The 11,163-nt window shown below is 65.7% G+C and overlaps 3 protein-coding genes across 4 annotated transcripts in view; 1 reads left to right on the top strand and 2 right to left on the bottom strand.

The window, feature by feature from the left end:
- CHLRE_13g577550v5 (uncharacterized protein) overlaps positions 1–1,502 on the bottom strand; it is a 5,462-nt gene extending 3,960 nt beyond the window's left edge. The window contains exons 1-3 of the mRNA XM_043069488.1: positions 1,087–1,502; positions 507–769; positions 96–176 (exon numbers count right to left, since the gene is read on the bottom strand). Coding sequence (XP_042917463.1) covers positions 96–176; positions 507–769; positions 1,087–1,392 — 650 coding nt within the window. The 5' untranslated portion in view covers positions 1,393–1,502. The remainder of the gene's footprint in view (positions 1–95; positions 177–506; positions 770–1,086) is intronic.
- A 159-nt stretch (positions 1,503–1,661) lies between these two features.
- On the top strand, positions 1,662–5,473 carry CHLRE_13g577500v5 (uncharacterized protein). 2 transcript variants are annotated; one of them, XM_043069487.1, is made up of 6 exons: positions 1,662–1,884; positions 1,997–2,055; positions 2,256–2,417; positions 2,823–2,948; positions 3,731–3,865; positions 4,490–5,473. In XM_043069487.1, the coding sequence occupies exons 1-6, from the start codon at positions 1,782–1,784 to the stop codon at positions 4,709–4,711; spliced, it is 807 nt and encodes a 268-aa protein (XP_042917462.1). In that variant the 5' UTR covers positions 1,662–1,781; the 3' UTR covers positions 4,712–5,473. The 2 variants fall into 2 exon arrangements, with proteins under 2 accessions (XP_042917462.1, XP_001693784.1); XM_001693732.2 differs by lacking the exon at positions 3,731–3,865.
- A 241-nt stretch (positions 5,474–5,714) lies between these two features.
- Positions 5,715–11,163, bottom strand: part of CHLRE_13g577450v5 (uncharacterized protein) — an 11,378-nt gene continuing 5,929 nt past the window's right edge. The window contains exons 9-19 of the mRNA XM_043069486.1: positions 10,712–10,825; positions 10,347–10,469; positions 9,819–9,968; positions 9,317–9,413; positions 8,956–9,016; positions 8,614–8,746; positions 7,989–8,141; positions 7,690–7,722; positions 7,310–7,372; positions 6,923–7,033; positions 5,715–6,695 (exon numbers count right to left, since the gene is read on the bottom strand). Of these exons, the coding sequence (XP_042917461.1) occupies positions 6,516–6,695; positions 6,923–7,033; positions 7,310–7,372; positions 7,690–7,722; positions 7,989–8,141; positions 8,614–8,746; positions 8,956–9,016; positions 9,317–9,413; positions 9,819–9,968; positions 10,347–10,469; positions 10,712–10,825 (1,218 nt within the window). The 3' untranslated portion in view covers positions 5,715–6,515. The remainder of the gene's footprint in view (positions 6,696–6,922; positions 7,034–7,309; positions 7,373–7,689; positions 7,723–7,988; positions 8,142–8,613; positions 8,747–8,955; positions 9,017–9,316; positions 9,414–9,818; positions 9,969–10,346; positions 10,470–10,711; positions 10,826–11,163) is intronic.

Here is an 11,163-nt window from a genome sequence, read left to right as displayed (position 1 = left end):
CCGCCCGCGCCCCCGCCCCCGCCCCTGTCCCCGCACCTGCGTGTGTCAGAAGACACGAGATAGGGGACACGCAGGCTGTGCGACATGCAATTCACCTGCGTGTGTGTATCTTGAGTATGGCCGCCTCCACCTGGTACTGAGGCACGTGGGGGCGCCGCGGAGCCAGCGCGTGGCGGCTGCGGAGGTGGGGTTTGGAGCGGGCCGAGCAAACGGTGCCAAGAGGTCAAGATGTCAAGAACCTGAAGACGCTCGGCGGGCTGGACGGAAAGCTCGCGAGCGCTCCGACCCGCAGTGAGCACTAGCGCCACGCACCCCTGAGGCCCAGACGTCCAGGCCCGACCCACGGAGGCCATTCCATACCCCCGGCCCCGTCCCTCCACAGCCCTCAGCAATACTTGACCCACGCAAACCCCAACTGCTACCCGTGCCCACTCGCCGCCCTGTCAAACCCGTTCCAACACCTCCTGACGCCTTCCCCACGCACCCGCCCTCGAGCCCCCACGCACCCGCCCTGGCACTCCCGCCGCATGAGCGCCCGCGCCAGTCCGCCGCCGCCGCTGCCGCCGGCCCTGCCGCCCCTGCCGCCACCAGCGCCGCCCAGCCCGCCCGCTGCCGCGCCGGCGGCGGCGCCGCCTTGCCCCGGCGCGATGCGGTAGGGGCAGGTTGCTGTGGTGTGGCCTGGCCGCTTGCACAGGTAGCAAGGCTTGTTGGGGCAGTCCAGGTAGGTCGCCCCCACGAACCCAGCCCTGTGGCCACGCTTGCCGCACACCTGTCAAGCGACGGGAATCACGGGATGTGTGCGGTTGACAGGATGTGTTGTGCGTGTGTGAAGAGGCTTTTGGGGGAGCGGGGGCAGGGGGGAGCTGAGTAGTGGTCATGCAGCGAGGCGTGTTGCAGAGGGCAGGGAGGGAGGGAGGCCAGGCGGTGCGGCGAGGGGGAGCGGGGCGTACAGCGCTTGACACGCAAAGGACGCGTCCATGTCTCCCAGAGTTCCGGCGCTACAGCCGCCAAGCCAAGGCGTCTCACGGCGACCTCGCACAGCACGCCACACGCACAGCGCCTCACGAAACCTCCACAGTCCCGCACCTTGCACACGTCATTCCCCGCCGCCAGCGACAGCTTCAACCGGCCCCCGCCCTGCTTGACACCGCCGCGGCCACTGGCTGACGCCGGCCCGTCAGCGCCGCCGGCTCGCCCTCCCCGCGGCTCCTCGCGCTCCTGCTCCTCCTGCTCCTCGCCCTCCTCCTCGTCGGCATCGTGGCCGACATCCTCGGCCTCATCCTCGGCCGCGAGGTCCTCCTCCTCCGCCTCGCTCTCGGACGCGCTTGATTCTACCTCGTCGTCATCATCTTCATCACGGTTGTTAACCACGCGGGGCGCGGCCCGGGGCATGAGGAGAGCTGGCTTCCCGCGCGAGGAGCGACTGGTCGACTGCGTGTCAACAGTGGGCTATCGGTCGAGGAGAGTTGGGGACGTAGCCTCGTAGACAGCTGATGTAGAATGTGAAGAGTGGTATGTGTAAGTAGGAGCGGAGAAATGCCATAACTGGGCCGCGCAGGAGGCGCGGAGACGGGCCAACCGCGGGAATCGGCTCATGCGCGTCTGGCCTTGTCCCTCGCACGGTTCACCCATCGTATCTGCTCTGCCCGCGCCTGGATTTTGCGTACGCAAACGTGGCATTTGTGAATTCACTGCTCTTGGTCAACGTGTGAACTTTGAGAACATACTAAAGCCCCGCTCGACTTCCTGCAGCTTTTGACATTTAACGCTTTCCCAACACCATGGACGACGTCTCGGCGCTGTTTAACCAATACGAGAATGAATACTGCAACAAGAGCACGGACATCTCCCGAAAAATCACAACGGCCAGCACGCTCGGCGCAGGTAAGCCCCGCTTACACGCCCGGGTGCTGCCGTATGGGCCTCAAAATTGTAGCCTTCAACTGCGAGATGCCCTAACTGGCTGCGTGGGCACCCGAATCCTCTCATCCTTCAGAAGCAAAGCGCAAGAAGCTAGTGGAGGTGGATGTGGACATCAAGGAGGCGGATACAATCGTGAGTATCGCTGCGCTGGCGTCCGGGAAGGGCGGGGGAGTCGCCGGGGAAAGGGAGTCGCACGGTCGCAGGCAAGGTGGAAGGTGCCAGCATACTTCCTCGGCCCACACACCCACCTTCACCCGCCTCCCTCTCACCCCAACCCTTACCTCCCACCACCAACGCGGCATCCTCCCGCAAACCTCCAACAACGCTCGCAGATTAAGAAGATGGACAACGAGGCCCGCTCGGTGGCGCCGGACCGGCAAAAGCAGCTTCAGAACAAGGTCAAGGAGTACAAGGCGGACCTTGCCTCTCTAAAGGAGCAGCTGCAGAAGGCTCGGTCATCCACTTCGGACTTTGAGGCAGGGCGCGCGGAGCTGGTGAGCAGCTGGAGGCGGCGGGAGTCGGGGGCGGGAGGCGGGGGCGGGAGGCGGGGGCGGGGCTGGAGAGGAGGGGTGGCTGGCTTGGGCCCGAGGGGGCGACGTGGTAGATGGGAGCGGTGTGCCCCGGGCCTCTGCGTGGAGGGGCCTGCAAAGTGGGCTTCGACAAACAGACATGATAAATTGCGCCAGGCCACACTCACAAAAGCGGCTTGTGGGCGCCGTGTCAGCATCCAGCAACACACACGGCGTGCTACACCCCTCCCCCCCTGCGCCCACGTGTTCCGCTCCGTCACCCACTCACCCGTACCATCGCCTCCTCCCCCCTTTCCTCGCTTTCCATTTCCTCCCTTTCCCTTTTCTCCATGTCTCCTTTCCCTCCTCCCTTTCCGTCCTCCCTCTCAGGGCCTGGGCATGGACTACGCCTCCTCCTCCGCCGCCCAGCGCGACCGAATGCTGTCTGCCACCGCCAAACTGGAGCAGAGCGACGAGCGCCTCAAACAGGGCAAGGCGCTGCTGGCGGAGACGGAGGTGAGGCGGGGGGCAGCAGAGGAGGAGAGGGGAGGAAGGAGGTGGGGGAGGGGGTTTTGGGGTGGGGGAGGGGTTGGGAGGTGGGGTGGGGGGAGGGGTGGGGATGGGTGGTGGCGGGTGTGGCAGGGAGGGGGGGGGTTAAGGGTTGGGTGGCCGGGGCGGGCGGGCGCAGCCGTTGGGATCGGGCGGGCGGGAGGTGCGATGGATGTGGGGTTTGGGTGTCAGGTGGGGCCGGGAGGTGCAGATGGGGGCGAGGGTGACACGGGGAAGGTGCGGCTTTGGGACATGGACGGCGCGCACACGCGGGCGGACTGGTGGGCGTGGGGAGTGCGTTGTGCCGCGCCAGGCTGGCGACACGCGTGGGGCCACAGCACCCGCAACCTGCGGGCCCGGTCCTGCCGGTCCCTCTGGTTGCGGGTGGTCAAGACGGCCGCCCGTGCAGCCAGGGCGGTCGGCAGGGTGTGGGGAGCGTGTGCCGCGTCGGGGCGCTGCTGCGCACAGCCCGGTTGCTTGGACGGCAGCCGTGGCGGCGGCAACAGCGGCAGCTATGTATGGGACCCGCGGGCACCGGGGCGGCCACGTGGCGGCTGTTGCTGCGGTCCACCCACCTGCACCTGCACCTGCCGGCCACGGGGCGCCGGGCACGGGCCTGAGCTCGGGGCGTCGCGGGGCGGGTTGTTGGCGGCGATGGCACTCTTAGCACTCCGCGCCACGGCCGAGCCGACGCCCACCCGCACGTTGCATGCTGGTGTGCATGGTGTGGTGTGGTGTGGTGGCCGTAGGCTTTGGGCGCGGGCATCCTGGCGAACCTGCAGTCGCAGCGGGAGACCATCCAGCGCTCGCGCGACACGCTGGCGGGCGTGAATAACGGCGACCTGCGCAAGGCCGAGGCCACGCTTAAAACCATGAACAAGCGGGCCAGCAACCCCTTCTTTTGGGGCTGATGTGCACAGCGGCGGCGCCGGCGCCGCGGCCGCAGGGGCATGGGCCGGCGCGTGCCCCCAGGCCCAACGGCTGCGGCTGAGGCGTGTGCGGATGCGAGCATGTGCGTGGCACGGGGTGCGGCCACGTGTGGGTTCGCAGGGGGGTAAACTCTGAACCAATCCATAAGGAAACAGAAGCGCTGCAAGGACAAGGGCGGGAACATGGTGGCGCGGCTTGAGCCGTACCGCCCCTCGAGTCGTGCGTGCCCAGCCACCATTCGCACGCCCGCACCTCACCGACAGCCCCCTACTAGCAGCGGCCATCGTTGCACTCCAATCGGGACCACCCACACGGCACAGTCCTGCATCCCCTGCCCTGCGCATCCATTCCGGGATCGCCGTAACCGCCGACCCACTACCGGTAACCAACCCTCCACCGCACCCTCCTGCACCTTCTTCCCTCATCCCTCCTCTCCTCGTCACCACTGGTGCTGCTGCCATCGCAACCTCTCCCCTCTCGCCTTGGCTATAACTTGGCTTCTTTTCCCCTCCCAGCCCCTTCTCCTTCTGACCACTCCAGCCTCCACCGCAACCCCGCCTCACTCCTCCCACACACAGGACCTGGGCGCGGGCATTCTGGCGAACCTGCACTCGCAGCGCGAGACCATCGTGCGCTCCCGCGACACGCTGCACGGCGCCGACGACAACATCACCAAGGCGCGTAAGATCCTGTCCAGCATGAGCAAGCGCATGCTGCAGAACAAGCTGATCATGTTTGGCATCATCGGCACGCTGCTGGCCGCGATCATCCTCATCATCTACTTCAAGACCAGGAAGTGAGGAGCGGGCAGGAGACGGAAGTTGGGTGCTGTGCTGAGCGGTGTGGTGTGGCGTCGCGCGGCGCGGCGTGGCGTGGTGCGGTGTGGTTAGTGTGGCGGTTTGTGTGCGTCGGTTGTCTGGAGGTTCTCGCGTGGAATGATCTTCACGTGCCTGACGACGGGGGCACCTGGAAGGCTAGGCGCGGGTGCGGGTGCGGGTGCGGGTGCGTATGAAGGAGAAGCTGGAGATACTTTCGAGTTGTGGGCTCAACGGGGTCAGCGCACGTACGCCCGGGTCTAGAGGCCGCCAGAGCCAACAACTGCAGGCTGCAGTAGGGCCGGGGACTTGAGATATGGCCGATGGCGGGAGGAAAAGTAGCGGTGTAAGTGGCCTCTGAAGGCCGTTGCTGGCGCACATGGGCAGGTGGGGCCGTTTGCACAAATGTGGGATGGACCGTTATGCATGCAGCACACTGTCAGGAGAAGGGTTGCGTGACCTGCATCCCTGATGTTCCGGAGGACGGACGTAGAAGGCTGAGACTTGGCGTGCATGGTCGCTGGGTGTAACCGACTGGGTAGGCGGCATTACAAGCAAGAGCTGTGCCGCGTCTCCCGCGTCTGCGGCGAGCACCCGTACTGGACAGGTGTGTGCGTGCGCCGTGGGCGTGCGATGGGACAGGGTTGGTACCATTGCTGAGGCAGCAATGCAGTGGGATTACCTGACTGAGTGGCTGACTGACCCACAACTTGTTTGGCACGGAGTGGCGTGTAATGCAACGGAAGTTGGCTGAGATCAGCAACGCGGCGTCGCGGTCACGTCCTGCGTGTGCCGTGCCCGGCCTTACGGGTTGGCAAGGGGCGCACCCCATCCCAGCCGAGGTCAGCACAGACATCTGGTAATGAGAGAAGCACTGCTCCTGCGAGCAGCTCAGCAGCGCACAGCCCTTGTGATCATGAGCAATTGAGCACAGTGACGTGCCGAGGAGATGCATGTTCTTATCAAGCCTGCAGGGACCTGTCGGCTGTCGCCCTTTGTTTTACAATCCTCGTGCGTCCTCAATCCACGCCTCGATGCAAGACCCTGCCCCTTTCTTGTTTATTGCCAACCGCCACTCAGGTCACTCGTTGCACGGCAACGACCGGCCGCCGCTCACGCCGTGCAGCCCGTGCTGCGGCGACACTTTCACGACAGCAACCTCATCCACAAGCCACGTGCTAAGAGAGCATGGTGCCACGACTGCGTGTGCAGTAAGTCGCACGGCGTGTCCGAGTTGCACCCCTGCGCAATGCACAGCTGAGGTTACGCAGCCTGCCCATGCTCTCTAAATGCGCCCCCACCGGCCTCTTCTCTGCGCACCTTAGGCGTGCCCCTGGCCCAAAGAATGTAGGAAAGAATCATGCAGAACACAGGCTAGCAGCCGGCAACACGCTTCCGAATGCAGTGCGTGAATCTCAGAATATGCTGCTGCTCAAGCCGCTGAACGAACAATCACAAATGCTGAAATGCATATCTTGTGGCAGGGAGGACTGCATGGCTATTGACCAGCAAGTATAATACTTCCGCATCTCGCTACGTACGCTATCCACTACCAACCCTCCGCAATGCACCTGCAGCACGAAACAATGGCTGGCTCGCTCTCCATACATTTTGCCATTGGCGAGGCGCTACAAATTAAGTGTGCACAGTCCGCAGTGCCCCCCAGCATTGCAAAGCCCAACGGCGCATCACCAGAACGCAACTGCGCCCTGCGTCGCGGCAGCGCTCTACCTGCCCCAGCAGCCTGCCCCACACCTGCTTGCCCACGCCATCCACTGCGGACCTGCTCTCACGCCGCGGGCGCGGGTGCGGCCGCCGCGACGGCTGAGGCTGCCACGGCGGGCTCCGGAGCCGCTGGCGCCGCCGCCGGTGTTGGCAGGTAGGTGGACAGGTAGTCGCGCGCGGCGGCCGACATGGCGGAGCGGCGCGCCGCGTCCCAGCCGCACTCGGCCGCCATGATGTCCACCACCTGCGACATTGGTGTGTGCGCGTGTGTGCGTGTCAGAGAGACTTGGCGACGACAACAAACGGTTGTTGCGGGCAGGTAGGAAGAACATGCGAAAGCATAGCGGGGACAAGAGCCGGGGAGCACTGAAGCGCCACACCAAGCGCCATACATAGCGCGGCCCCTCGCCAGCCACGCCCCCCCGGCGCCCTGCAGCCCTGACCCTCAGCCTGACCCTCCTGCCCACCCACCCGCGGTAGTGCGCTCAGCGCCGCCCGCGCGTCCAGGAAGGCCAGGCGTGTGCGGCGAGCCAGGAAGTCCTCCGGCGTGTGGCAGTACTCGTGACGCACCGCGTACACCACCTGTGTGTGTTTGGTGTATGTGCGTGTTGGTGTGTGCGTATAATGCTTCAATGGGGAGCTACCATCTAATTTACGGGTCGGCAAGGCAATACGGGTCGGCAAGGCAATACAAAAGCACAATGCGCTCCTGGAAACCGGTATCGCCCTGCCCGGCCCTACCCACGCGACCCCCTTGACAACGGACACAGGGCTGCAAAGCCAGCCCGCGCCACCACTCCCAACTGCCCTCCGCCCCCCGCCCCCCGCCCTCTGCCCCTCCCTCCCCCCCTCTCTCACCTCCGCCTCCAGGAACGGGTGCCCCGCCACCAGCCGCGAGCCCAGGCCCCGGTCCTCCGCAGTCTGCAGCCGCGACACACGTGATGCAGTGGGACGGGAGGCAGCAAGCGTGAGACGTGCATGCAGCAGACGTGAGACGTACATACGACAGCCGTGAGGTCTGAAGCGTTCATGCATCAGCCGCAGCAGCAGTAGCAGCGGCCGCGGCCGCAGCAACCAGGCGACTCAGCAGCCCTTCGTCTCTCTCCATCAGGCTGGCCGTGAGCGGATACGGGACGCGGCGGTTTCAGTTAGGCCGCGCAGTTTTAACACACCCGGCCGGCCCCTTTCGGCACAAGGCCCACCATCCCCCCAGCATCGGTCCGTGCCCCCCTACCCACCTGCAGCACGCGGCCCGCCCTGCTGCCGTACGCCTGCGACACAGCCATGCGCCGCGGGCGAGTGTTGTGTCAGTTTATTTGTGCCACGTTGGGAGTATTTAGTTCTGCCCTGTAGCCAGCGGGAGCCTGCCGCCATTCCCCCATTTCAACCTCATTTCACCACCCCATCGCTCCTTGCAGCGCGGCCGTTTCGTTACGGGATTGGTTCAAAGTTAACCCCATCGCACCCTCAATGCGGGCGCCCTCTTAACTGTACCCCACCCCCACCCGCACCCCCCAAAACCCCAACCCGCACGCACCTGCGCCAGGTGTGCCGCAGTGGCCTCATCAATCACCACACGGCCCGACCCCGAGCCGCGGCCCGCGCCTGCCTTGGCCGCCGCCGCCGCCGCCGCCGCCGCGCCCGCGCCGCCGGCCGCCTCCGCCACGGCCCGCCCGTGCTCCTGTGCCAGCTGCGAAACAGCGGAGCGGGGCACGATGAGGCGATGACAGCAATTTGCGATTTGTGTGAACGACACAATCGGTCACTCGCGCGCACGGGCACATTTGCAAAGTAGTGCCAATTCCCCCACGCCTCACAGCAGCGGCCAGTCGCTCACGGCCTCTTCCAACCCACATCAGGCGACCTCGCCCTCTGTCTGTGCAAGCAAGCATGACCGCCCCCTCCCCTCGATGCCACCAATGTCACCATCTAGCTCGCCACGCCCGGCCTGCCACCGCCCCGCCCCGCGCCCTCGTGACAGTGACCCCCCCTTCCGCCCCACTCGGTTCGGCAAGCTCGGCAAGCCGGAGGCTGGAGTCGGTCCCGCGCAGCCTTCCTTCCCCATCGGTACGCGCAACATCACACCTGCTGTCAACTTCGCTACACTTCTCTGTACCAATCCTTGCAACCCCCCCCCCCCACACACACACCCGCGCACCTACCTGCTGCGGCAGTGTGTGGCTATAGCCCGCGCCGCCCAGCAGCGGCAGGCGGGCGGTGCGGCTGTGCGGCCGGGCGTTGGGCGGCATGCGGCCCGTGGCCAGCGCCAGGTCCACCGCCTCCTCAGCCATGGAGCTGCGGGGGGGGGGCGGGGGCGGGGGCGGGGGAGCGGCAGGGCGTGTGTGTGAGGGAAGATGTGCTAGTACGGCGGCATGGTAGCGAAGTAGCGGTGGGTGGCGGCAGGCCTTGCGGGCATTGGCACTCGCACTGCCCTAGTCCGGGGACGCAGCGAGGCCCTGGTCAAGGCCCTGGTCACGGCCGTCTGCATGATCACGCCGCCTCACCGGTAAGTGGTCCACTTGCCGCCGCTGACGGTGATCATGCCGTCCGACTCCTCGATGATCACTGTGAGTTAAAAGAGCACAGGACAAATGTAACGCAAAGACTGTATATGCGTGTAATCACTGTGAACTCGTGTGCGTGTGTGTGGATGTGTATTCGGGTGGGCGAGGTGAGCATTGTGTTTTGGGCGTTCCAGGGGGCTGCAGCAGCGTTTTACGCTTAAGGGCAAGAGACTGCAACCAGGCCTGGACAGACCGTGGCGCATTGACCAGCATGCCGTACGCCGGCCCCCTGTGTACGACCACCCCACGCCCCCTCCCCGCCCCGCCCCGCCCCGCCCGCGGCACGCACGCAGGCACGCACCGTGGTCCCGCACGGTGTTCTGCGTGTCCTTGGCCCGCGGGTCCGCGGCCAGCGGCCGGATGCCCGACCAGGTGGACAGCACGTCGGAGGGGCGGACCTGAGGGCGGGGCGGGGGCGACAGCGCGTGCGTGTCAGTGCATATGTCAACGGAAACAGCAACAACGTTGTGTGTATGCCTTGGCTTGCACGAGACAGCATGGGCTGCGTGGCTGCAGTGGACCGAGGCGCTCTCCCTTCTCCGCTTCCTTTCGCATCGCCGTATCCCTTCCTGTCCCTTTCTCGTCGTTCCCTCCCTCCTACATCCCCGCTTTGCACGTGTCGCCTCCGCCTGCGCTTCGCTAGCTTCAACTTCGCTTTGTTCAGCTCGGGCTGATACTCACAACACCCCCTTCCCCTTCCCTTCTCCACGAAGAACAGCCGCCCCTTCCCCTTTCCCGCTCTCCCTCATCCCATCACGCATGACATCATTTAAAAGTTTGAATCATGATCACCCCCCAGTCACCTGGATGTCCAGGTAGTCCTGCAGCGCCTCCAGGATGAAGCCCACCTCCTGGCTGCTGGCGGTGGGGCGCGCCGTGACGGCGCAGCGGGAGTCGGTGGTGCCCGCGATCACGTGCCCCAGGAAGGGGATCATGAACACCACGCGGCCGTCCTGGGAAGGGGCGGGGAAGGGGGATAGCCGTTCATGTGAAGGGCGGAGTGATTATAGATATGTAACATGTGAAGGACGGAGTGATAAAAGCACGCGTATAGAGTGCCAGGGGGTGGGTAGGGGGCGGGGGGCGGGATGCGTGGGATATGTGAGTCGGGTGTGGAACCGGGATTCGGCCGGACGCGTGCGCGAGGGGCAAGGCCGCAAAGCTTGCACAGCCACGGGGCCGCGCGCGCACACATCGCACTACACGGAATACCATGCGACCTGTATTCTTACTTCAAAAGCAATGTGCGTGCACACCGCGCGCATCCTTATCCTCCCCGCCGCCCTCCCCCCGACTCCCCCCGACTCCCCCCGACTCCTCGCCCGCCGCACCTTGGTCTTGGGGATGATGAGTCCGTTGCTGTGGGTGCCGGCGTACCAGGCCGGCAGCGTCACGTGCGCGCCGGAGGAGGGCTGGATGATGTCGGGCGCGTCGGGCTGGGACATGTGGCGCACCTGGAAGTGGGGTTGGGGTGGGGGTGAAGGGGGCAGGTGTGTGTGTGTGTGCCTGTGTGTATGTGCCTGTGTCTGTGCGTGTGTGTGCATGTGTGTGTGTGCATGTGTGTGCTTGCGGGCCCCACCCCTTCCGAGACCCACGCCTCCAGGCCACATACCTCCCCGCCCCATTCCGCCCCGTCTTCCTCCCCTTTTCCCCCCAAAACCCCACGCTCCTCCACGCGCCCCCTCCCTTTCCTCACCTGGTCTGAGAAGCAGCCTGTGGTGTTCATGACCACACGCGCGTACACCTCGAACGCCGGCTCTTGGCCCAGCCGGTCCTGGACCACCGCACCCACCACCTTGCCGTCGGGGTTCTGTGGGGAGCATGGCCGGGGAGGAGGCCGAGGTGGCGTGCCGAGGTGGCGTGCCGAGGTGGCGTGCCGATAGCAAAGTGAGCCCTGTCCAGCACTAGCCGTGTGCGGTGGGGGCGCGAGGTGGGGTGGCCAGCGCCCCCAGCAGCACCTAAGAGACGGCGCCCCCACTGCCTCCGCGGTTTCTCGCAGGGAGTGGTGAACCCCCCCCTCCCACAAGCCCCGCCCCGCCCCCCCCCCACCCCTACCCACGCCGCCTGGGCGCCCCTCCCCCCCCGGCCGAAGGTTATACGCGGAGCTCGCACTGCATTCTGGGTCGGGCAAGAATTGCTTGACTAGTG

Source organism: Chlamydomonas reinhardtii, chromosome 13 (assembly GCF_000002595.2).
Source record: "Chlamydomonas reinhardtii strain CC-503 cw92 mt+ chromosome 13, whole genome shotgun sequence".
NCBI classification, from domain to species: Eukaryota; Viridiplantae; Chlorophyta; class Chlorophyceae; order Chlamydomonadales; family Chlamydomonadaceae; genus Chlamydomonas; species Chlamydomonas reinhardtii.
The sequence above is the reverse complement of the archived record's forward strand: the minus strand, read 5'-3'. Positions and strand labels throughout refer to the sequence as shown.

Bases quoted from the DNA above. Each gene is read 5' to 3' on its own strand.
- CHLRE_13g577500v5 (XM_043069487.1), top strand. From the start codon at position 1,782: ATGGACGACGTCTCGGCGCTGTTTAACCAATACGAGAATGAATACTGC. The intron at 2,056-2,255 runs GTGAGTATCGCT...CAACGCTCGCAG, and splicing joins TCAAGGAGGCGGATACAATC to ATTAAGAAGATGGACAACGA. The intron at 2,949-3,730 runs GTGAGGCGGGGG...TGGTGGCCGTAG, and splicing joins CGCTGCTGGCGGAGACGGAG to GCTTTGGGCGCGGGCATCCT.